The sequence below is a fragment of the Penicillium samsonianum genome, assembly GCF_028829775.1.
Source record: "Penicillium samsonianum strain IBT 33392 chromosome Unknown utg000004l_segment0_segment0, whole genome shotgun sequence".
Taxonomy (NCBI): Eukaryota; Fungi; Ascomycota; class Eurotiomycetes; order Eurotiales; family Aspergillaceae; genus Penicillium; species Penicillium samsonianum.
Window position 1 is genome coordinate 4,955,384 of NW_026643262.1, and position 22,282 is coordinate 4,977,665.

At 49.4% G+C, this 22,282-nt stretch overlaps 9 protein-coding genes across 9 annotated transcripts; 4 read left to right on the top strand and 5 right to left on the bottom strand.

Moving 5' to 3' along the window:
- Nucleotides 1-350: 350 nt before the first annotated feature.
- On the top strand, nucleotides 351-2,240 carry N7471_008833 (methylenetetrahydrofolate reductase (NAD(P)H) MET13; the record flags this gene model as incomplete). The annotated part of the gene is made up of 2 exons (XM_057281552.1): nucleotides 351-1,174; nucleotides 1,232-2,240. The coding sequence occupies 2 exons, from the start codon at nucleotides 351-353 to the stop codon at nucleotides 2,238-2,240; spliced, it is 1,833 nt and encodes a 610-aa protein (XP_057135812.1).
- Nucleotides 2,241-3,714: 1,474 nt separating this feature from the next.
- N7471_008834 (putative NTP binding protein) lies at nucleotides 3,715-6,860 on the bottom strand (the record flags this gene model as incomplete). Its single annotated transcript, XM_057281553.1, has 2 exons — nucleotides 3,715-4,300; nucleotides 4,354-6,860. 2 exons carry the CDS (start codon nucleotides 6,858-6,860, stop codon nucleotides 3,715-3,717), a joined length of 3,093 nt encoding a protein of 1,030 aa, XP_057135813.1.
- Nucleotides 6,861-7,709: 849 nt separating this feature from the next.
- On the bottom strand, nucleotides 7,710-9,172 carry N7471_008835 (Nur1/Mug154 family protein; the record flags this gene model as incomplete). Its single annotated transcript, XM_057281554.1, has 2 exons — nucleotides 7,710-8,816; nucleotides 8,915-9,172. 2 exons carry the CDS (start codon nucleotides 9,170-9,172, stop codon nucleotides 7,710-7,712), a joined length of 1,365 nt encoding a protein of 454 aa, XP_057135814.1.
- A 321-nt stretch (nucleotides 9,173-9,493) lies between these two features.
- Nucleotides 9,494-10,173, top strand: N7471_008836 (H(+)-transporting V1 sector ATPase subunit F; the record flags this gene model as incomplete). Its single annotated transcript, XM_057281555.1, has 5 exons — nucleotides 9,494-9,520; nucleotides 9,577-9,611; nucleotides 9,686-9,719; nucleotides 9,807-9,944; nucleotides 10,033-10,173. 5 exons carry the CDS (start codon nucleotides 9,494-9,496, stop codon nucleotides 10,171-10,173), a joined length of 375 nt encoding a protein of 124 aa, XP_057135815.1.
- Nucleotides 10,174-10,770: 597 nt separating this feature from the next.
- Nucleotides 10,771-11,422, bottom strand: N7471_008837 (ML domain-containing protein; the record flags this gene model as incomplete). The annotated part of the gene is made up of 3 exons (XM_057281556.1): nucleotides 10,771-10,860; nucleotides 10,919-11,135; nucleotides 11,205-11,422. The coding sequence occupies 3 exons, from the start codon at nucleotides 11,420-11,422 to the stop codon at nucleotides 10,771-10,773; spliced, it is 525 nt and encodes a 174-aa protein (XP_057135816.1).
- A 1,953-nt stretch (nucleotides 11,423-13,375) lies between these two features.
- Nucleotides 13,376-15,524, bottom strand: N7471_008838 (putative bifunctional fatty acid transporter/acyl-CoA synthetase (FAT1); the record flags this gene model as incomplete). Its single annotated transcript, XM_057281557.1, has 5 exons — nucleotides 13,376-13,547; nucleotides 13,607-13,750; nucleotides 13,817-14,963; nucleotides 15,020-15,175; nucleotides 15,239-15,524. The coding sequence occupies 5 exons, from the start codon at nucleotides 15,522-15,524 to the stop codon at nucleotides 13,376-13,378; spliced, it is 1,905 nt and encodes a 634-aa protein (XP_057135817.1).
- A 784-nt stretch (nucleotides 15,525-16,308) lies between these two features.
- N7471_008839 (putative peroxisomal 3-ketoacyl-coA thiolase (Kat1)) lies at nucleotides 16,309-17,843 on the top strand (the record flags this gene model as incomplete). The annotated part of the gene is made up of 6 exons (XM_057281558.1): nucleotides 16,309-16,407; nucleotides 16,465-16,560; nucleotides 16,618-17,466; nucleotides 17,519-17,583; nucleotides 17,634-17,745; nucleotides 17,805-17,843. 6 exons carry the CDS (start codon nucleotides 16,309-16,311, stop codon nucleotides 17,841-17,843), a joined length of 1,260 nt encoding a protein of 419 aa, XP_057135818.1.
- A 1,786-nt stretch (nucleotides 17,844-19,629) lies between these two features.
- On the top strand, nucleotides 19,630-20,174 carry N7471_008840 (uncharacterized protein; the record flags this gene model as incomplete). The annotated part of the gene is made up of 2 exons (XM_057281559.1): nucleotides 19,630-20,085; nucleotides 20,133-20,174. 2 exons carry the CDS (start codon nucleotides 19,630-19,632, stop codon nucleotides 20,172-20,174), a joined length of 498 nt encoding a protein of 165 aa, XP_057135819.1.
- A 284-nt stretch (nucleotides 20,175-20,458) lies between these two features.
- N7471_008841 (uncharacterized protein) lies at nucleotides 20,459-22,072 on the bottom strand (the record flags this gene model as incomplete). The annotated part of the gene is made up of 1 exon (XM_057281560.1): nucleotides 20,459-22,072. The coding sequence occupies one exon, from the start codon at nucleotides 22,070-22,072 to the stop codon at nucleotides 20,459-20,461; it is 1,614 nt and encodes a 537-aa protein (XP_057135820.1).
- Nucleotides 22,073-22,282: the final 210 nt, after the last annotated feature.

Sequence of the window (22,282 nt, forward strand, 5' to 3'; positions counted from 1 at the left end):
AAATGTTCCGCTCACCGGATTCCTCAATTCCTCTCCTTCACTCTCCTTGGAGCCTCACAATTCCTTCTTTCACTTTTTTCATTTCATTTTTTTTGTGTTTTATCCATTTCCCTTCGTTCCTAGGTCCTGGACATTTAGGTATCTCAGTACACAGGGGTTGTGCTCAGGTTCTCAGACAGCAGAAGTAGCCTGTCTCATCTGCACAGGTGTCCCAGTTCCACAAACAATCTAATTAATTATTTCCAGCCCTCGGTATGTTTGTTCGAGACAACAAAGACAAACCCTTGATGGAATCGATGGCTCCTTGAGACTATGTGGTATGCTTACAAACATTAGATTAACCCGACACGATGCATATCCGGGAGAAGCTTGCCAAAAATGAGGCGGAGGGAAAGACAGGAATCTCCTTTGAGTTCTTCCCTCCCAAAACCGCCCAGGGTGTACAGAACCTTTATGACCGAATGGACCGCATGCATGGGTTGGGTCCTTCATTCATCGATATCACCTGGGGTGCTGGCGGTCGCTTATCGGATCTGACTTGCGAGATGGTCAGCGTGGCACAATCGGTATATGGCTTGGAGACATGCATGCACCTGACTTGTACAGATATGCCGTTGGAGAAAGTGGACCAAGCGCTCCAAGCTGCCTACAAAGCTGGCTGCACTAATATTCTGGCTCTTCGTGGAGACCCACCACGAGACAAGGAGACATGGGAGGCCGCGGAAAATGGATTCTGCTATGCGAAGGATCTGGTCAAATACATTCGGGACAAATATGGCAACCACTTCGATATTGGTGTGGGCGGCTATCCCGAGGGCGCCGATGACAACACCGATGTGGACCAATTGATCGACCACTTGAAGGAGAAGGTTGATGCGGGCAGCTCTTTTGTGGTCACTCAGATGTTTTACGACGCGGATAACTTTGTCGAATGGTTGAAGAAGTGCCGAGCCAAGGGCATCACTGTGCCCATCATCCCCGGTATCATGCCCATTCAGACATACGCTTCTTTCATTCGTCGGTCCAACTGGACCAAGGTTAAGGTGCCTTCTGAGTGGATGGAGGCCCTTGAGCCAGTCAAGAACGACGATTCCGCGGTTCGAGATATCGGAAAGTCTCTGATCGCCAATATGTGCAGACAGCTAATCGCTGCTGGTATCAAGCACCTGCATTTGTAAGTTTGCTCTCCTAATTTTCTCAATCCTGGTATCCCGTCCTAACAATTGCCTAGCTATACCATGAACCTGGCTCAGGCGACGCAATTGGTTCTCAAAGAGCTCGAACTTTCCCCGTCGGACGAGTCCCCAATTCAACGCGCGCTGCCCTGGCGGCCCTCCCTTGGCCTTGGCCGAAGGACAGAGGATGTGCGACCAGTGTTCTGGCGTAACCGCAACTCATCATACGTTGCTCGTACCCAGACATGGGACGAGTACCCTAACGGTCGCTGGACCGATTCTCGTTCACCTGCGTTCGGTGAACTCGACGCTTACGGTGTGGGCCTGAAGGGCACAAATGAGCAGAATATCAAACTTTGGGGCGAACCAAAATCGATCAAGGATATCTCGGACATCTTTGTTAATTTCTTGACGGGCAAGCTTGACCGACTCCCGTGGAGTGACTCGCCAATCACGACCGAAGCCCACGAGATTCAGGAGGACTTGCTCAACCTCAACCAGCGCGGATTCCTGACAATCAACTCTCAGCCCGCTGTCAATGGAGTCAAGTCGTCTCATCCTGTGTACGGATGGGGCCCCAAGAACGGTTTCGTTTACCAGAAAGCCTACCTGGAGCTTCTGGTCCCATCCAACTTGATCGATGAGCTCATCACTCGCATTGAGAAGAACGATGACTTGACCTACCACGCCACCAACAAGAAGGGCGAGCTCAAAACCAACACACGTGACAGCCCGAATGCCCTGACATGGGGTATCTTCGCTGGACGAGAGATCATTCAGCCCACAATTGTCGAGACAGTCAGTTTCTTGGCCTGGAAGGATGAGGCCTACCTCTTGGGCGAGCATTGGTCCAAGTGTCATGACGCAGCGAGCCCTAGTCGCAAGCTGATTCAGCACGTGATGGACGACTGGTATCTCGTCAATATCGTCGACAACGACTTCCACAGATCTAACGCTGTCTTCGAATTATTCAATGGCCTCGAGATCAAAGATCTTAACGTCGAGGTGCCCGGAAAGCCATTGACCAACGGCCACGCCGAACAAAATGGCGTTGCTGCCAACTAAGCCAGTTCCCTTCAACTCAGAACTGGTTGCTTATCCATTCACACCCTCAACCTCCTACCTCGGTCGTATGCCATCTTTGCAAACCTCTCATAACACCAACTCAACATACCTAATTCAACATCACTCATCTCAACGATAACACAGCCCATACAAACAACTACTCCAACACATCTCGGGCTCCCCCTGCAATGTCTTATGGCGTCACGACTGAAGACCTCTCAACGATTTCTTCCTCAGCGTTTTCATTTCAACATAATGTACCGATACCCCGTCTCTTTTAACAATGGCGCTTCGTCGATCGGATTCTCTTTTATTTGGGTCTATTCTTCTCCGGGCCCGGTGCTTCTCTTCTGGACTATGTCATATTTTCTGTTTGGTCTAGTACAGTCCAGAAGAATGGAAGAATCAAAAAAAATGAAAGAAGAACAAAATTCAACATAATTTTGCCTTTACGGCCTATTCCGTTCCTATCGTCTTTTTTCTTCTGCGCTTGGTTTCAATTCATAGAGCTCGCAGTGGCAGTAGCCCAGCCGTGCTTTTTTCCCTTTGCCTTTTCCCTTCTGTTTTCTTTTTCTCTTGTTTCGGTTCTTGCTTTTTTGCTTGAATGCTTCTCTTATCTCACAAAATGCCGAGTTGCAAACTCGGCTGCGTGGATACTTTGTTCGCATGAATTGGAAAAAAAAGGATTGCTCAACGCAAATCCGCACATGAAAAATGGTTGAGAAATGGACATTCTATGTTCAAGTTCCATTGTCTTTTCTCTGCTTTTGCATTGCTTTTGCAAGATTATTCCGGGTTAGCATACAGGACCATTCAACACCAGGATGACGGAGTTGGATCTGTTTTTGGTTTTTGGTTTTTTTTTGACAGCGATAGAGAGAGAGAGAGAATATCATATACAAGATTGAATTCTGGATTTGGGGGACATGACAAAAGTTAGATGTTCTTTTATTTCCCTCTTCCACATGGGAGAGTCGAGGCACATCACTGTGTGTTCGGGATCTTCAGCTTTTGTCTCGGTTTCAGGTCAAGAATACAAGAATAGTCCGCCACTTTTGCGGTCTCTGCCCTTGACAACGTAAGACTTTAAAATAATCTGATCTATTTGGACCATGGTATTAGGGATGTTATATATAGGCGCCCTCTGATGTCCTTTTTGAGGTCTTAGGTGTATACGAAGGCGGTAAAATGCATAAACTGACTTTTCTATGTATAACCCTTGATCAATATCAATGCAAGTTTTTGTCTACTACTACATTGGCATATCCAGGGATAAATGGTTGCATGTAGAATATCCAAGTTTGAGACCTTTAATGATAAGCTAGGAATACAGTGGAAAGAAAACTCGGTAGGTGAGTAGGTAGAACCGCTCGACAAAGACTCGAAAGCACAAAAAACGACGGTCTTCCTTCCAACTTCGAGACTTCCAGAGAAACAATCCTATACAAGCATACAGCTAAAGGTCTAGCTAATTTTAATTTATCAGGGCACGGCCAACACATTGGAAGACCCACGCAAATGGCCTAGCAAACCATGCAACCCAGCTGCTCACGAGAACAACGTAGCCAACAGTACGGGATATCAGCATGGCTGCAAACCCAAGAATCAAGAAATACACAATAGCTTGGAAAAGCTCCACCATAAACTGGCTGATAGCCTGATCACTGCGAGGCTTGGGCCAGGCGCCTGTGGCCTGGTAGCGAGACACCGCGGCATAGATGCATTTGGAGACACGCCAACAGTGACTAGTCATGGTCAGGGTGTTGTTAACCATAAATTTGGCGTAAGGGCTCTCGGTGCCCATTCGGAGAGCTTTATTCACTTGGGTGACGGCAACAACAAGGATATTGAAAAGAAGTGAAAAGGCCAAGGGGTTGAGTCCCTGGCCGTTGGAATCATCCTTGTCGTCGGAGTGCATGTCACCTAGATCGGCAGAGACGTCTGTGATGTTGGATTGAAGAGACTCCTTGGGACTCGCAACCTGAAGCCCATCGAGCTCGGCGATTTCCAAAACTTTACCAGAAGTACGGAGACGAGGCAGGGGCTTCATGTGCTCTTCCCTTTTTGGTGAAGTATCGGGCTTCTTCTCCCCCAGGGAGAAGACTTTGCAAACGCGGCTGGTTTTGTAGGCTTGGAGAATTTCTCCAACTTGGTTTTATCCAACTTGGACGGCTTTGCTAGTGCGGGAATCTTTTTGGTTGATGTAGGTGGCTTGTCAGGTTTTGCTGACGAAGGAGATTCCTCTGATAAGGTCACTCTTTTCGTTATTTGTTTGCTTGGTGTAGGTGGTCGTGAGGAAGGTTGCTTGTTTTCCTCTGGTTTGTTTTCCGTGGTGGTGATTTTTGGCGGCGAAGCAGGCCTATTTGCCGTGACCGGTGGGGTTTCTTTGGCAGACTGAAATGACCGTTCCGATCGTGATGATTCCGAATTGTCCCTGGACGGAAGAATTGGTTGAGGACTTGGCGATTGCTTCTGGTTTGCACGCTGGAGTGACCCCGAACCATTCCGTAGAGACTCGGCGCGTGTACGGAGGGACTCGGTCCGGTTGCGCAGGATCGTAGCAATGCTATCTGTAGGTGATCTGGCCAGCCCGGAGGTACGGATGAAGCCACGGATAGTACTCGACGCTGTACCTGCTGCTCGTTCTGGATTGCGATCTTGCGGATGATCTTGGTTTCGACCCTCGTCGTCTTGAAAGATGCTGTTGGTTGGCAACGTTTGGGAAGTTGTCAAGGTACGCCCTGTTGGCTTGATATTCATGTTGGGTCCCCCGGGCCGCAATCCCGATGGCGTGGAAATCATCTGAGCCTTTGCCCGAACGGCTTTGATAGCCTCGGCGGTGACTGTGTGATTTGTGCCACCAGGACGACGCAACCCTTGCGGCTTTGGCGAAGATGCTTTTTTGTCGGGTGTGGGAATCATAGTGCGTGTGATAGTGGGTGTGATAATGAACAGATCGTCGTCCCCCCGATTTTCTTCCAGACTTCCGGACCGCTCTGGTGTACTGCTGGTAAAATGGTAATTCTCCTTGCTCGAGTCCTGGGACCTCGTCCGGGAAATTGGAGATGGGTTCTGGGAGCAACTCCGATCCTGGTACATGGCTGACGGCTTCGAGCATTGGGCAGGTCTCGAATTCTGAGAAGTTTGTGGTCGCTCTTCTTGAAGGATTACGGTCTCCTCGACTCTGTGGGTAGTTTGTCGGTCTGTCGCTTTCCTCATTTCCTTTGGCACCTTCTGTTTGTTCTTGGAACCCAGGGCCAATGGGAGTGGATGCAGACTGGCATCGTCTGGGGAAGCGAACCGGAGAATTTCGTCTGGATTCTTCTCCCCGGATATTTCCCTGCACCCTAAAAAAGACCCGTCGGCGTTTTGAGGGTGTCGCTTCTCCTTCGGTTTTGCGGGCGATTCCTCCCAAATTGTGCTAATCCGATTATACCCGATTTCATCCGGGCTGTAGTAGTGGTTAGCTACTTGACGTTGCGACGCAGTCGTGGGCTGGGGCTGAGGCTGTGAAAGTTGCTCCGGCTGAGCATTTTGCTGAGGCTGCGGCGATGGGAAATGCTCCTGTGACAAGATCGGCGCTTGACGTTTGTCGTACGCCCCGTCATATGTGTTGACCCCCCTTGGGCTCTGGATTCGTTGTTCGCCAGGGTTGAATCTGATCTCGGGAGACACGTTACGACTAGGCACTGTGTCCGGATCTGCCATTTGCCCGCCGTCCCGGCGTAGCCGTTCAATGCTTCTTTGATACTCAGCAATTTGTTGAGCCGTCATCGTTGGCGGATTGGGATCTTTTGCAGTTGGCATATTCACAACGAATCGGTCTTCCCAGTCGGTGATCGAACTGTCCTCGGCGGACACTGGCGAGACGGAAGGATGAGATCCAGGGCTGGAATCAGTCGTCGCGTCTGTTCTCACTGATTTCTGGGGCGTGGTTTCGGTAACATCCATGACCCATTGGTCGTCTTGCTTCCGCCATTTGTTTTGGCTGTCCACAGGATGGGGGGTGGAAGCATCGTTCCTCGACCCCTGCGCAGGACTGCTATTGAGAGTGCTTGGACTCGGAAGGCCGGATGGTTTATTATCAGCCCGGAATCTTGCTTGGTCTTGGCTAGTGCTGGCGGGAAGCCTGCTGCGGTGGTATGATATGCGCGAGTTAGGAGATTGGGTATTGTCACTTTCCTTGCTCCTGGCACGTCTTGTTAACAACGGCGAGTCCTCCAATTTGTCCCGGATTTTCTTCCAGTATTGATCGTGACCTTTGTCCAATGATCTAGACTGCTCACCGAGCCGTCCCGAGGGGTGGCTGGCTGGGCTCAGTTTAGGAAGTGCGGTGGGACTAGGCGTTTGACTCGAATCATTGTTACGACTTTCGCTGAGAGCCCTCGGGACCGGCAGCTTGGTAGCTTTTGGCAGTTGAGAGATATTCCCCGATGCGCCTCCTGCAATGGCATATTCTGGTGATCTTGCTTCTTGTAGGTATCGAGGGGGAGGTGTTGCCGAGAGCTCTGTCGAGCGCTTGTACTCGACTCGGTACGCTTTGTAGGCACTTTGGCTTATAGGTCGTGGTGAGAGATTCACAAGGTGTCCATCGGGCAATTTGACATGAGCTTTGTCCATATTGGGTTGAGGTTGAAAGCGATTGTGGTCGGGGTTGCAAATGCTACGGGCATAGCACAGTGAATAGTTGTCCTAGCCCATGCCGTGTAGGAGCGAGGAGAGAGTCGTCTTTCCCTGGGCTGGTTTTCCTGAGCAAAGGTCTATATCGGTCGGCGGCTGTCGAAGGATATGATAGATCCAGAGGAGCGGGGCGATCCAAAAAGACTGGCTATTGAAAGATCTTCACAGGTGATCGCGCTCATAACGCGTAAGAATAATGTGCCGCTTGTCGGAATGCTAGGTCGGTGATGAGGAATGCCAACCCCTGGGGTGAATGCTGTTTGAAATGTCCTGCCGCCATCTGGAATGGCAGTTTCCTCTCAGTCCCACATTTTAAAAATGAATTGCATCATTTGCATATCTGTTCATGGAAGTTGCGAGGGCTGAACGTTGAAAAGAAAGCGCGACCCAGATATCTAGATCACAGCGTGGACGTAGTGGACTCTAACTTGAGAACTCCGAAGCAAGCTGACTGCCAACTGAATTGAATACAATAACCAAGTCAATCCAATCAGGGACTAACATCGAGCGATCGGAAACAAAAGAAAGGTCATGGGCACCAATTTCGGTAGGTTGCCCTAGATCAGCAGCTTGCATTCCCCAGCGTGGCGAACGTGCATGAATACCATGAAACAAACCTCAAATGTAAAGTTGTATCGGGTATAGCCTCAATTAATAATGGGATATATGTACGAAGGGTGCTGCTATCGCGTTATTACCACGCATGCCTTGGAGGAAACTGCGCATGTGACGCATCTGGGTCGGCAACGTTTCATGCTTGTGGAAATGGGATTTGGTCATTCATTCGTCTTAGAACCTCCCCGTTTCTCGGCGAGTGTTGAGGTTATCTGATCTATTGATGGTGGCTGGGCCACCTGGGTTCATTCCTCCCGGTACACTGCTTCTTTTCAGCGGACTAGAGCTCCGCATCAAGGGAGTTGTGCCACGCTCCTTGTAAACAAAGTCTCCGTTGTTTTGTAAGCGGCGGTCAAATGAAGTTGTCGCAGACTTCCTCAGTGGAGAGTTTGCGTGACTGTAAACACCGAGGCTTCCTCCATCACCGGTTGTTGTTGCAGTAGATCGGAACTGCGGTTGTCGCATTGTTGTGCGGCTGGTGCCTCGAGTCATCGGCGAGCCATCTCGAGACATGCTCGGGGTGTTGGTTGGCGGGCCCTGGAATACAGAGGAGATCGGAGTAGATGCAGTCGGCTGGCGGACCGGGGTGAAACCTTCTGGGTCGACGTGCTTGAGGTAATTAGGGTTGGGACTGGTCTTAAAACTGCGGTTAATGATGTGGGCCGGGCTGTAGGTCTCAACCTTGTTGCACTCGTCCTCGGTCTTTGGTGGTTCACCATACGGATCCGAGAACTGGGTGCCAACATCTCTCATCAAGGGATGTGTCCGAGGTTGTACATATTTCGTGTCATATTCTTTGAAGACCTCTTTGTGTACCACCTTCTGGTCCTTTGCTTGTTGTGTGTAAGAAGAAGAGAGGAAGGACATCTGAACAGACAGAAGAACTGTCAGAACGATCGTTGTCACAATCGTCACGCTGGGGCGTGGATCGGAAAGCTGTGTCGGGAGGAACAGCCAGTATACCAAGACGTGCCCTGGGCTGAACAGGCAAAAGAGTCGGAGACAAAGTGGCGAAGGATCCCAAATTGCAAGCTCCCAGACATCTCGCTGGGCATCGGGGTGGGCTCTCGAGTGTGCTGATTCTGTTGATAGCGCCTTGGCAATGTATCGCAGGGGAGACGGCATCATCGGGCTTGAGTCAACGCGTACACGATGTGCTGATGGTGTCGCCGGATTGTTATCAATAGAGTTCTCAAACAGGCGATAGTGTCTCTTCTTTTGGAATGTGTAGATAGCATTGGCTGTAGAGGCAACGGCCATCAAATGGACGATGAATGAGGCCTAAGTAAACAAATCACGGCCGATTAGCTTTTCATCCATGAATCTCACGAATAGGTAGGTAACATGAGAGGTATAAAGACGGGAGAATAGTAACATACAAGCCATCCACGCAGGGATGTGCCATTGTCGTCGCCGAACACATCGTCAAAAGCCTTACTACCACCGGACCGACTATTTGCTCGCGCAATGAGGAATATCACATTGAGCGCAATACCGATAGGCAAAGCCCAGGTTTTCTCCAGCTGGTCCCAGTCACCGCCTTCAAATTCCTCAGAAAGCCAAAGCAGAAAGTCGTATGGATTCAGGTGTGAGAGTATGCGCTCGGAGAGCGGGCGGCGGCGTACAAGTCGAGGCATGATGACGGAGGATGGGGTCGTAGTAGACGGAAGCTGTTCCTCAGCAGCTTCGTCCTAATCAAGAAGATAATGTAAGGGCATCAAATGTGAGGGGTGGTTGAGTCAAAGGTCATTCCACGATTGTTTTGCGGACAATGAAGCCGTGGAGTAAACAAGTCTGAGAAATTGCATCAGCTTACGTAATTCACAGCTCCCGGCGATAACCACGGCGATCAACGGACAGCTGAACCAGATCTGTCATTTACTTGATCCATCTCGAACTACCAGTTCGAAGATTGTGTATCTCAGAAATACCAGGTCCTTCTTTTCTTTTCCCTCATCATGGCGGCATCGGCCGCAACGTACAAGGTACTTGATATCGAGTCAATGGAATGAACACCTCCGATCGCTAACTCGGTACCCAGGAGCGGCAATTCCTTGCTGTCATTGGTGATGAAGAGTAAAGACCCTTTTTCTGAAATGGTTATCCTGAAAAGATCGTGCCCAGCTGACCTAGCTCAACCTATTACGCAGCTCCGTTACTGGTCTTTTGCTGGCAGGCATCGGGGTATGATACTGTTCACCACTCTATCTATGTCACGTCTCTATGGCATTTATATGAAAAGCCATCCTAACGTACTGGCTCTTTTTACAGCATGTCACCGAACCACCAAACTCCCAGAGAAACTTCCTTGTCGTTGATTCCAAAACCGAGACCTCGGAGATCGAACGGGCCTTCCAGAACTTCACCCAGGAGAGGAAAGACATTGCCGTGCTCTTGATTAACCAGCATGTGAGTTGCTTCTCCATATATTGCGCTAAATAGTTACAGCGCTCGCGTCTCGTTGCCTACATACCGCTAACGGGTGCCTGAACCTCAGATCGCAGAACGCATCCGCCATAGTGTCGACGCATTCGCCGATCCTTTCCCAGCTGTCCTCGAAATCCCCAGCAAAGACCACCCCTACGACCCGGAGAAGGACAGTGTCCTCAAGCGTGTCCGCCGCTTGTTTGGAGAGTAAGCTTGTATTACATGGATCTTTGTCTTTGTCATTTAGCCGGGAAATGGCGAATTGGATTCGCCGTTCTGCCTCCAGGATTTACACAACTCCTGCGGTCCTATAATTGATGATCTCGGCGCTTGAGTATAATTGGGGAGAAAACATGGAAATATCAGATAGGGAAGATACCCAACGCAATTGGAACGAGTTCATATACCCTTTACATATATTTTCTTCGTGACTATACGGAATTTATTCAACATACGTTGCCTGGTCAGTGGAGATGACGTGATTGTATATTGTAGCCACAGACAGAGCATCTGTCAAGTCTACAGTCGTACCCGTTAAGGTTCATACAGATGACTGTAGAAAAGGATAACAGATGCAAAGAGCGTAGGAATGAGAAAGTCCAAATGATATCTGAATGTACTGCAAAGCGTTATAGAACTTGAAACAACAGATGCGAATAGTGAAGTAATCATGAGAAGGGCATGGAAAAGAGCATTGCGGATGTTTGGCCCACGAGTCAAGCATATAAGCTAATGACGTTGACAGTCCAGCAAATCGAGAGATGCCACCTGGTGAGTGGATGCAAAGCAATGTCTATATTAGACAGGATTAGAAGTGAAACACGATGTCATCCGCCTTGAGGCAAGTGACCTGCTTCTGCTCCTTGTTGTAAACATCGGCAAGAACGGAGTATTTTCCCTGTAAAAAGGACATTAGCTGCTTGTTTGGCTCTGAAACGATTGTAAACACAACGTACCGGTGGGATCTGCTTGGGCAAGTCCACCTCCTTCTTCAAAATCATCTCACCCTTCTCTAAGGGACACTCCAGGTCCACATTTTTAAGCTCGTCGCATAGGTCGACGGTCTGCTTGATCAAAGTGATGAGACCCCACTTCACTTCCAGGTTCACGGTAGCGCCCTTCTCGATTCTCTCGAGCAAGGTACCTTTGGCGGAGATTGTCAACTTCTGTCCTCTGTTATCACCACAATGTTAGCCAGTGAAATCTACTACATTCAGAGAACACTCTTCGTGGATGACATACGGTAGAGGCGGGTTGGGTGCCAGATCCACCGACTCGATCTCGATCTTGTAATTGTCTGGTTTGGCACAGTACTGCAAGGGGTTTTCACCCTTGACTGGGAACTCCTCATTATCGTTGGTCTTCAGTGAAGCCTGCGTGGGATCAAAGATAGAGAATGCGGCTGCGTTTGCAAGAGGAGCAGTAAGAACCAAGAGGCTGGCGGCTGATAAGAACTTCATGGCTGTGACGGTCGTAGTTCGGTCGGGAGAATGGACGCAGACGGTAGATCTCCAGGGTATGTGCAGTCGAATATCACAAAAAGAGTGGTTTCTAGTTCAGAGACGGTGTGGGGTTGGGATTAAGAGGCGGAGATAGAAGTTGGGGTGAGGAGAAAGAGATGTCACTTGATGACGCCTCCACACGTGATCACAGTGGCAGATCTATACCGTTTCTGTCGCCCCATGGTTGTACGCCTCGTGTACCTGCAGGGTGTGGCTGAGGGATAGAAAATCCCTGCTATCATGAGAAAATGTTTTTCTATATGAGTTTGTAGTCTCTTGTTCTACTGAGAACATTCATCTCATCCTCCAACATGGGTGGGGAGTTTATCTGACCCACTATACTGCAGTTCCTTATCAATGATCGATCCCGAGGTCGGCATCCGAACTTGCTTGGAATGACGGGCATCAGATTGCACCACCTGGGCATACCAGGAATTAATTTGGTCGATCATCTCATTTTTGAAGCGATATCCGTTCTAAGCTTCAAGAAACTGTCCTAATTAGTTCTTAAGCTGCCCGTATGGTTGTCAATTATGTGGAGATGTAAATGATGAACTGAGATAATATCCGAATGGTATACATTCCCCAAAAATGGTCCTCTCCCGCGGTGATATCCTGGATGTATAGCTGCGGGGGGTAGGTCGGGACACGAAACCTCGAGCAGGCGATTTTTCACGTCATCCATAGCGTGCACTAGTAAGTATGATAACAGTGATGGTGAACCACATTTGCCAGGTATTAAATTGGGTTCCCATGTTGCTCACAAAGCGTAAGATAATTCCAATTCAGGCCTTCTATATCTCGAAGAGTGTGCAGTTTTGGCATAATGAGCCAGTGGACCTAGCGGGCCGGACATTATCGACTGCGATCAACTTATCATCCTCCATATCCCGCTGTGAGTTGTGGCTTCAATTTTTAAATTGATTGACTCATCTCGTAAGCTACTAGGTATCAAAGTTTGACGGATCGCAAAACTTGCATTCATGCTTAAGTAGCCTCAGGTATGTCCTCAATCAACCAACTGTTCATTAAATCCATGCCTCTTTACTTATTCACACGGTAGTATCCTCAACCCCCATAATAATGTTTCCGAGTATACAATGCTAGTATACTATATTACTACATGTGTGGGAGTGCACGATTCTAATAATGGAGTGTTTCCTTTGCTCTCTTGGTCAAGCATTTCCGCTACACTCGCAATTGTAGACAAAACTGTTCTTAATGTATAACTTTGTCCTAGGGGAAGGTATACTTGCTTCTTCATTTCTATGACATGAGAAGCCGGCACCAAGTCAGCCGCCGGTGACATTGCGAGACGCCGTGCCGTTACCGATTTTGATGATAATGCTACTATAACGCGCACCAAAGTCACAGCTAGGCACCCACAGTGCTCTCGGTGGTGTCGAATATTCGAAAAGCCCTATAAGGCGGAAGTACTTTATCTACGAAATTTCCACCTCAAGCTGGGAAATACCGATATCCAGACTATATGTGCCAAATCCTATGACCAGATCAGGAGTGAAAGCGACCGCGGACTCTGGTTCCAAGGGAATCAAGTCTAGGTTACGGCCAGTTAAGAACAAGTTCAATTTTACTCTTAACTACTGCACTGCTCGGGCTATACTAGTACTACTAGCTAGAAATAACCTTCCATATTACCCCGGGCCCCACTAATCCATGATGATCCTTTAGACCCGCTTGGGCAGGTGGACCCACCTACTGCAACCTTATCAGCGTATTGTGTTCACATGGACAGTGGATGTTTAGGTACATGTAGGTACTAGTAGTTAGTAGTATCGTCGGCCGCCTAGGTTTCGGGAATATGGTTGATGTTCACTCCAAAACTCTGGGTCTCTATATGCTTGATAAACAAAAGGGGCAAGCATTGGGTACATTATAAAAAGTAAAGGCTCAGATCTTGGCTTTACCACTCTCAATCTCTGCCCAACTTTGCTCTTCCAACCTCCGATACTCTTTGCTGTCCAACCAGTACAAAATGTCGCCGCCACAGTCCTGACGAGGGTTCCAGCCCTTCTTTGCTAAGTCACCTTTAGCCTGCTTGAAAGTGACACCTGTGGCAACCCTGAGATTATGATTCGATTAGCGTCACGGCCAAATTATTGGAATCAAGGGAACGCTTACTTCTCAGTGAGTCGGACCAATCGAGGCAGAGCATATGAAGGCACACCCTTCTTCTTAAGCTCCTTGTACAAGGTCGACATCAATTCTGTCTCAGCTGCTGGTGATTCTAGCGTGATACCAGCGGCTCCAGCTTGACCATCATACCTGGTAGAGACCATCAGCAATGCGATCTCATCAAACAAAAAAGAGCAAGATGGTCACAATACATACCCGCCCAGCTTCACCCCATATACCACAGCATCATGTACACCCTCAATCCGGCAAATATGGTCCCGAATCTCTCCCGCACTAACATTCTCACCCTTCCAGCGGAAAGTGTCACCAACCCGATCCTGGAACCTCACCCACCCAGATTCATCTTGAACGACCAGATCACCAGTCCGCTGGAACAAATCCCCTTTCTGGAACACATCACGCAGAAGCTTCTCTTCCGTGGCACCCTTATTACCGAGATACTCAATCAGCGTACCACGGTCCCGGACGCGACCAATTGCCTCACCCTCCTGTCCAAGCGCAGCCCTCACACAGAGCCCAGTGACAGGATCCCGGTACGGCATCTCGGTATCAGTATCATACTTGACGATGAAAGTGTCATCTTCCAAGAACCGACGGATAGGCCCTGAAAATCCGACCTTACCAGCACCCCAAGCTCCAACACCGTGATTATCGAATTTGGCGACTCCCTCGGTTGAGCGGTAGAACTCACGGATCTCAGGGACGTTGAAGCGCTTACGGAACTTCTCCCAGATCTCCCCACGCAGCCCGTTACCGCTTGCCACAATGCACTTGTGGTCCTGGTCGTAGGGTGATGGGGGCGTCGCGAGAAGGTACCGGCATAACTCGCCAATGTACAGGATACGGGTTGCGTCTGAGTCGTGCACTTCTTTCCAGAACTTTGAGGCGGAGAATTTTCGTCCAAGGCATAATGTGCCTCCATTGCCGATGGCGGCGCATAGGCCCATGAAGAAGGCTGTGCCATGGAAGAGGGGGAGAGGGGAGTATACACGGAATGGCTGGTACTTTAAGGGGTTGTTGGCGTCTGCTGAGAGTGGGGTGGAGGTGATCAGGGTGAGCATGTTGCGGATCGCGCAGGCTTTGGGTTTTCCGGTTGTTCCTGATGTGTAGATCAGGACAGAGAGGTCTTTGGGGCTGCGCTTGGCTGCTGCAAGTCCTAATGGGGAGAATTGCTGCAAGGTTTTAGAGGTGATGAGCTCGATTGAGCCTGTTTCGGTACCTTCGAATGAATACAAGTTGAGTGTGAAGTGTGGTAGGTCGGCACAGACGTGTTGAGATAGATCTGCGGTTGAGATGATTAATTTGGAGCCGGAGACGTTGAGACAATGGATGAAAGTATCGTCTGTCACTGGTGTCAGCGGTCAATTCTCGTGGACTGGAATTGAATGATTCACAAACCTCGCAGGTTGGTGTTGATCATTGCTGCCACAGCGCCCAATTTTGACAGAGCATACACAGTCACGACCATCTCCGGTGAGTTGGTGGTAAAAACACCTACTGTATCACCGGGGTTGATATCACGGCTCTTCAAAAGAGCAGCCATTCTGTCGACCACTGCAGACAGGCGCATTAGCAATCAGATTCAGTGCTTTCTACCAACAAAAGGACGATACTGACAGTCTTTCAGCTGGCTGTATGACCACGTCTTCTGCTCAAACCAGAGCGCATCGGTGGCAGCTCGTCCTTCCACCTCCACCGCCCGCTCGAGTATCTTGTAGATGGTTGTTGAGTCGTCGAGTTCAGCGATACGCTCGTTTAACCGCTTCGCGGCAGCCTTATCGCTGTAAATTGTTCGCAGGTCAGTGGCGATGGCAAGCTTTGCATTGAGATAAGCACCGGCGGCCACCGACAAGGCGGATGCCATGGCCACAGCAGGCGCGCCGACTTCAGAGAAAATGTCCATTGCGACAGAGAAGGCTGAGTTCTTTCCAGTCAAAATGGTTCTTATCAATTCAAGCACAAGAATTCAATTTCTCGACAAAACCAGTGCTTCTTTTGCAACGAGGGGAGTATCGTCTATTCTCTGCCTAGTGGAAATTCCGAAGCTCTCGGCAACTGGCATGGCGACGGATATAAAGATCCCCCAGGCCTCGGGGCTCTGATGACGGATGCTAGCCAGACTCGATCTGCCGTACACAATAAAACCAATATCCCCTTTACATTGGCCATAATTCGCAGTGGAGTCTTTTGACGGGAAATCCCCCATATTTCTCTCCCCGGTAAGGCTTGGCTGAGCTTTCCCCGGTTTTGAAGGTCCACGGTTATTCTAGAGCTACAGAATTTCTCTCGAGAAATGAGGCCACATCAAGGTATTAAAGACAAGATATAAGACTATTCTCGACTTCACCATGCCTCTATCAATATACTCCCATCATGATCAAGTCTGCCAATGTACATGTGGGGCCGTGAAACGTTTTTGATACCACCAATCCACCAATCACAGCATCCCATTACAGGCCGAGGAACGCAAAATAACGGTATCATACACGGTGTGACCACCGAAGTCCCGGCACTTCCAGTCGGCTCAAATTGTGTCCTGAGGACGATGAAGTCCTACTCGGCTCGGGGTGGAGAAGAGCCTGGAGAAGCCGCGGTTCTTTTTGAGCCCGTTGAAGGAGATCACCGGATAATAAAACGGTCAGCCTTCTTTTTGTTTTCAGCTTCATAATTCTTCTTGATTCCCTAAAATGTCTTCACCACAACAACGTCTAAGCTCCGTCGCCAACCAGCTGGCAGCTCCTGGCTCGGCCCGCCAAAGGATTCTGGCCAAGAACCCAGATGATGTGGTATGTTGCTGATTACAGCTACAACTCCTTAATTGCAATAATTAAATCAATTGGCAGGTTATCACTTATCTGGCCCGCACGCCGCTCACCAAGGCCCGCAAGGGTGGATTGAAGGATACCACCGTGGATGACCTCCTCGTCTCACTGCTCACAGTACTTTTCCCCACCATGACTAGGGAAAAAAATCGCAGTAATTAATTGATCAAACAGACCGTTCGCGAGAAATCCAACCTGGACCCCAACCTTGTTGAAGATGTCTGCGTTGGCAACGTCCTCTGCCCCGGCGCCGCATATGTCGCCCGTTCCGCCGTGCTGGCAGCAGGCTATCCCGTAACAGCAGCGGCCTCCATCGCCAACAGATTCTGCTCCTCCGGTCTCCTGGCCGTGCAAAACATCGCCAACCAAATCATCGCTGGATCCATCGATGTTGGAGTGGCAGTTGGAGCCGAGAGCATGAGCAAGAACGCCGACGGCGGCGCCCCCGAAATGTCCGAGCGCATCACCAAGCACCCGATCGCATCCCAGAACTCCCAGCCCATGGGTCAGACCTCGGAGAATGTAGCGAACCAGTTCAACATCTCGCGCGAGCAGCACGACAAGTTCGCTGCCAACAGTTTCCAGAAGGCTGAGCGCGCCCAGAAGGCCGGTTGGCTCGAGGACGAGATCGTCCCTGTCAAGACTCAAATTAAGGACCCCAAGACCGGTGAGGTTAAGGATATCGTCGTTGACCGTGACGACGGCATTCGCTACGGTACTACCCCCGAGTCCCTCGGCAAGGTCCGCGCTGCCTTCCCCCAGTGGGCCCCTAGTGCTACCACTGGCGGTAACGCCAGTCAAATTACTGATGGTGCTGCTGCGCTGATTCTCATGAAGCGGTCGCGCGCTCAGGAGCTTGGTCAACCCATTGTTGCCAAGTTCTGTGGTGCTACCGTTTCTGGTCTGGAGCCCAGAATCATGGGTATTGGCCCATCCCTTGCCATTCCCAAGATCCTGAACAAGTTCAACTTGAGCAAGGATGATATTGATATTTTTGAGATTAACGAGGCCTTTTCTTCAATGGTAAGCTAACAAGTATGTGACTATGTACTGTGCAAGACTAACGTCATTACAGGGTGTTTACTGCGTCAACAAGCTGGGCTTGGATGAATCTAAGGTGAACCCACGTGGTGGTGCTATGTAAGTGATCTTCAACCAAATTTGATTGATACCATGCTGATGTTTCAAAGTGCTTTTGGTCACCCTCTGGGCGCCACTGGTGCACGCCAGGTCGTCACTGCTCTGTCTGAGCTGCGTCGACAGGATAAGCGAGTTGCCGTGACTTCGATGTGTGTAGGCACTGTAAGTTACCTCTGATTATCATGACTTCAATCTTAGGAAATACTAATTGCTTTGAATAGGGCATGGGTATGGCCGGTATCTTTGTTTCTGAGCATTAAGCATGCAGAAAAGCGCCTGCTAGCAATGACTGTTGATGTATATATTTTTCTGTACGCACTGAATACGACTGGGACTTTGATATAATAAGTCGGTGCGATGAATTTCCAATTGCCTAAAATTGTATGCCAAAGGTATCAGGTGTGAGACTGATGCTTTTGTGACGAGGTCTTCTTTCCCTCTTCCTCTTTCCCCCCACGAGTCCCCATCCATCTCAAATTCTCACGTCTGCACAAATTAAAGCCCAGAATTCCAGGACGCCATCAACTACCCCAGTCCTGCTTGTGGGCATCATCATTTATCACTATCTCCGCTCCTTGTACCAAAACAAGCCAACACAGCGCAGACTACGCTGTACCATAGTTTCCCTGTCTCCATGCAGCCTACGAGCTTCTATGAGACAAACGGCGGGAGAGGAAACTTCCCGTCTCGAACACTCTTCTGACGAAAGATGAACCTCCTATAGCCATGTGTAAATTGAGCTATCACCGAATGCTTACTTTGTCCATCCATGGCTGAACAACTAATAAATCACTTTTCTGTATGTAAACCGAAGGTCACATCCACACGCTGGCCGTTGCTCACTACGGAATCAGTTGCAAAGGGAATTCAACTGGTCATCGTCGAGGACCAAAGAGTCGGGATAATCCTAAGCCTGTCATTTCTTACCTGGGCCCGGCTCAATCAAGAGGGAATGAATCAACTTAACCTGGCTAACAGTCAGCCCAGCTAGATTCCATCCATGGATCCCTCAGCAAGCCGGTACAAAACAAAAGGGGGAAGTTGCCTTGTATCGGAAAAGACCAACAGCCTCGGTGGCTCAACAATTTAACCGAGCTGAAATTGAATCAAGCAACGAATCAAGCCCAAACGGTCATCCTGGAAGATTATCTGGCCAAGAACAAGATGCTAGATTTCTCTGGAGTAGCTTTCATTCGATCTCAAGCTCGTCTCTAAAATATTTGACATTCCCAATTCCTCCTTTGTCTTTTATTGTTTTCTTTCTTACTCCTTACTTCATTTCCCTCATTCTCTTCGATCTTGTAAAGTGGCTAACATATGCATATGAGGAAGGTGCGACTCAAAATCATCCACTCCGCTTTCTTCTCTTCTGTCGTAACACTGTCATCTTCTTTTCTTACCTCCCTTTCTACATTTTCAAAACTATTTCCACCCCTAGACTTTTATCTATGGGGTTATTGCTCTTGTTTGGGAACCCGCTAAAAACACGTCAAACGCGCAAACGTATGCCAATTACATCCTGTGGAAAGCGCTTCTCTATATATGACGCAACACGCACTCACATAATTCATGTCCATAAGATGACGAAGAGAGCCGCGAGCTGGCGCCGTTGCAGACTGTCCAGAAACCGAAAGAACAACGTCCTTTCGCATGCCCAAAAGAGGGATGCGATAGTAGGTTGGCAGCAGCCCACTCTTTGCGCGAACATCTATGAGTTGTACACCAAATGAGCTGAGATGAGGTGGTACTCTTGGTGCCTCATCGACGGAAACAGCCCGTCGTCTCGAGGGACCGACAGAAGAGAGCTACAGAACTGGCAAAGGACACAGAGGGTGACTTTATGTTTCGGGTAAATATGGGGTTCTATGAATGACTCTTATTTTCGTTTTGCTCTCCAGGATCTTGAGTGCAGTCTTCACATCCGAGCAGTTGAATGTCTGCTTTGCAGATTTCAAGGGAAGTTACCAGATATGCTGATCATGAGTCACGGTGGAGTGAAAATTTCTGGCCCGTAGAGCGACTAGATTCCGTCAGATCAGAGATGTAATGCATTCCCGCGAGTTGTTGGCCATTCTCCAGGCTGCAGAAGCCGCTAGAGAGGATAAAGATGCCATACTACAAGACCACGCGGAGCAGGCCAGGAACCTCCAATGCGCCACCCTGAATCACGTGGAGCCACATGGGTCGTTGCCCATCAAAACGTATGGACACTTCGTTACATACTGGCCATGTGACCCCTTCGGTTTTATGCACCCTGAGATCATTGAGGAGTCCGACCCCGATATGTCCTATGAGCAAGACGCCCCACAATTGGCTGCACTAGACGACCATATCAGCCTGTCTGGTGATATCGTTCCAGCAGAACAAGGCGACGACAACGCGTCTGAAAACGAAGGTGACGACGGCGGTATGTCCTACGATGACCTGCCTTCCGACGAGGTAGAGCTTGATAGCCTAAGCCCAAGCTCGGATACTTCTGAAACGTTGATAGAGAAAAGGCTAGTATGGATTCCATTTTTACTATCTGACGTGTCCCTAATGTCGCGTAGACGCTTATTGGGGAGAGAGGGGGAGGTGTGTCACCCTCCTAGGCCCGTGACCTGCCAGCTGCCAGGTCACCTTCGCAGTTCGTCTTTTAGGTAGTTCCTAGCTTAGCTGAATATGACCATCCTTCCCCATCAGAGCTTTCCTGCCATGGAGGTAAAGGTCGCCTGGATCGAGGATCACAACATTCTTTACTCAGATGATTTTCGATTTTCTTCGCTCCCACGAAGGCGAGATGGCCACTTGATGGCATTGAATAATTGGATATTCCATCAACGATTTCGGAATTGCTGTATAATTTCTCCCATACTAGAATAGAAGAATTGATGCCTCAGGCTTTCTTCACAAAGTCAACCTTCCTGGCCAACCAACAACCAATCGTAAACCCTTGGATTGCATCATGCTCATCCCGAGAGAAGGCAATGGTCCAGTCTCCCGGAGCTGGTGCATCCAAACCACGTGGACAAGTCAAAATCCAGACATCATCTCCCAAATATTTCATGGGAGTTGCATTTCCTTGACCCAGATATCCATCAAACGCACCGTATAGCACGCCGTCCTCGCCAATACAATGGAAGGTAGACTCAACCTCGGCACAGTGGTAGATACCCTGGAATGAAGTCCCTTTAAGGACTGATTCCTTCGGGACAATACGCCGAGCACTGAGTATCCGGTTATCTCCCACGCGATGAATACTCAACAAATCTCCATCAATCGTCGCGACCATAGAGTCAGACTTCCCATGATTCGGTGTACTAAGCTTGATAGGGTCGGCAGACCCATCGTAGCTGATGGCCACCTCTCCATCCCGTGCGCCCTTGGTGATGACAATCGACAGCTGAGTATCTTGATCAAGAAACGCGCCGACCCAATCCGCGGCCGGCTGGACGGATGCTGTCACGGGCTTCGGTAGTTCCAAGAGCTCTCGGAAGATGTCAATGGGGCTGAATGCGCCGGGTTCACTGTTAAACATAACGACGACGGAGAAGCGCTCGCTTGGTGCGTGTCGCCGGTGCAGTCGATACCCTCGCAACGCCCCACCATGTCCAATCGTGTTCACACCCCCAATGTCAGTGTGACGTAGGCCATAACGGTACCTTGCAGGAGTACCATCTTTGAACTTCGGAGCAGCAATAGCGGTGTGGTACCAGCTTTGTGGATCAGCGTAGCAGCGATCGAGATACTTCTCGTACGCAATCATATCAGTGAGTGAAGCTACTAGTCCAGCATCACCAGACCATTCCATCCTATTGATAGCCGCTGTGAAACCGTGCTGCTCGTCGCCCTCATACCCGACACACGGGGGTGGGTGATGTGCGGTGTTGGGGCAAAGGAATGCCGTGCTCATACCAGCCGGTCGGAGTATTCGCTCTTCGAGCAATTTGTTAAGAGACTCCCCAGTAGCTCGCTCAATCACTCGGGCGAGTATGTGGAAGTTGACATTGCAGTAGGAAAATTCCGTTCCCGGTTGGAACTGGAATGACTTGGTTCGGGCAAGCAGCGGACCGCAGTCTCTGGCTATCAGGAACTCGTCGTCGGGCTTGGACCCCCACAGTGTGGTCATAGCCCAGTAGTCGCGCATACCAGATTGCATGTCGCATAGCCGATCAAGTGTCAGTTCACCGTCACGAGTGAGCTCCGGGCTTAGTATTTCGGTGAGATGATCCGAGAGCTGCTTGCGGACATCACCCTTTGCAGCTAATGTCGGAGTTGGATTGCGCTCTAGGTCAATCAATAACGCACACACAAACTGTTTAGTAATTGAACAGATGGGTATTTGCGTTTGAGCTGTCATGGGAATCCGCTGGTCTAGGTCGGCGAATCCCCAGACACGCTGGCCGATGACCTCGCCATCTTTGACAACAGCGATAGCACCTCCTGGGCCCCGAGAACGGAGAGCAGTTTTGTTCAAGACCTCTTGAACCCGTTCCTTAGTGATTGTCATACTTTCAGATTAACGTAGGAAAAGATAACTTAAGATACCTTTCATGTTGCACCCGTGGACAACTATTACCCCACTTCCAGGTTGGTTAGTTATCGCAGATAGCTGACAAATTGCTAAATATAGCACAATGAAAATGCATAGAGCCAAATATTGATGAACTACAAATTGGTGTTGGACTATCAATCACTTAATTCAATGCGAGGCTATGAT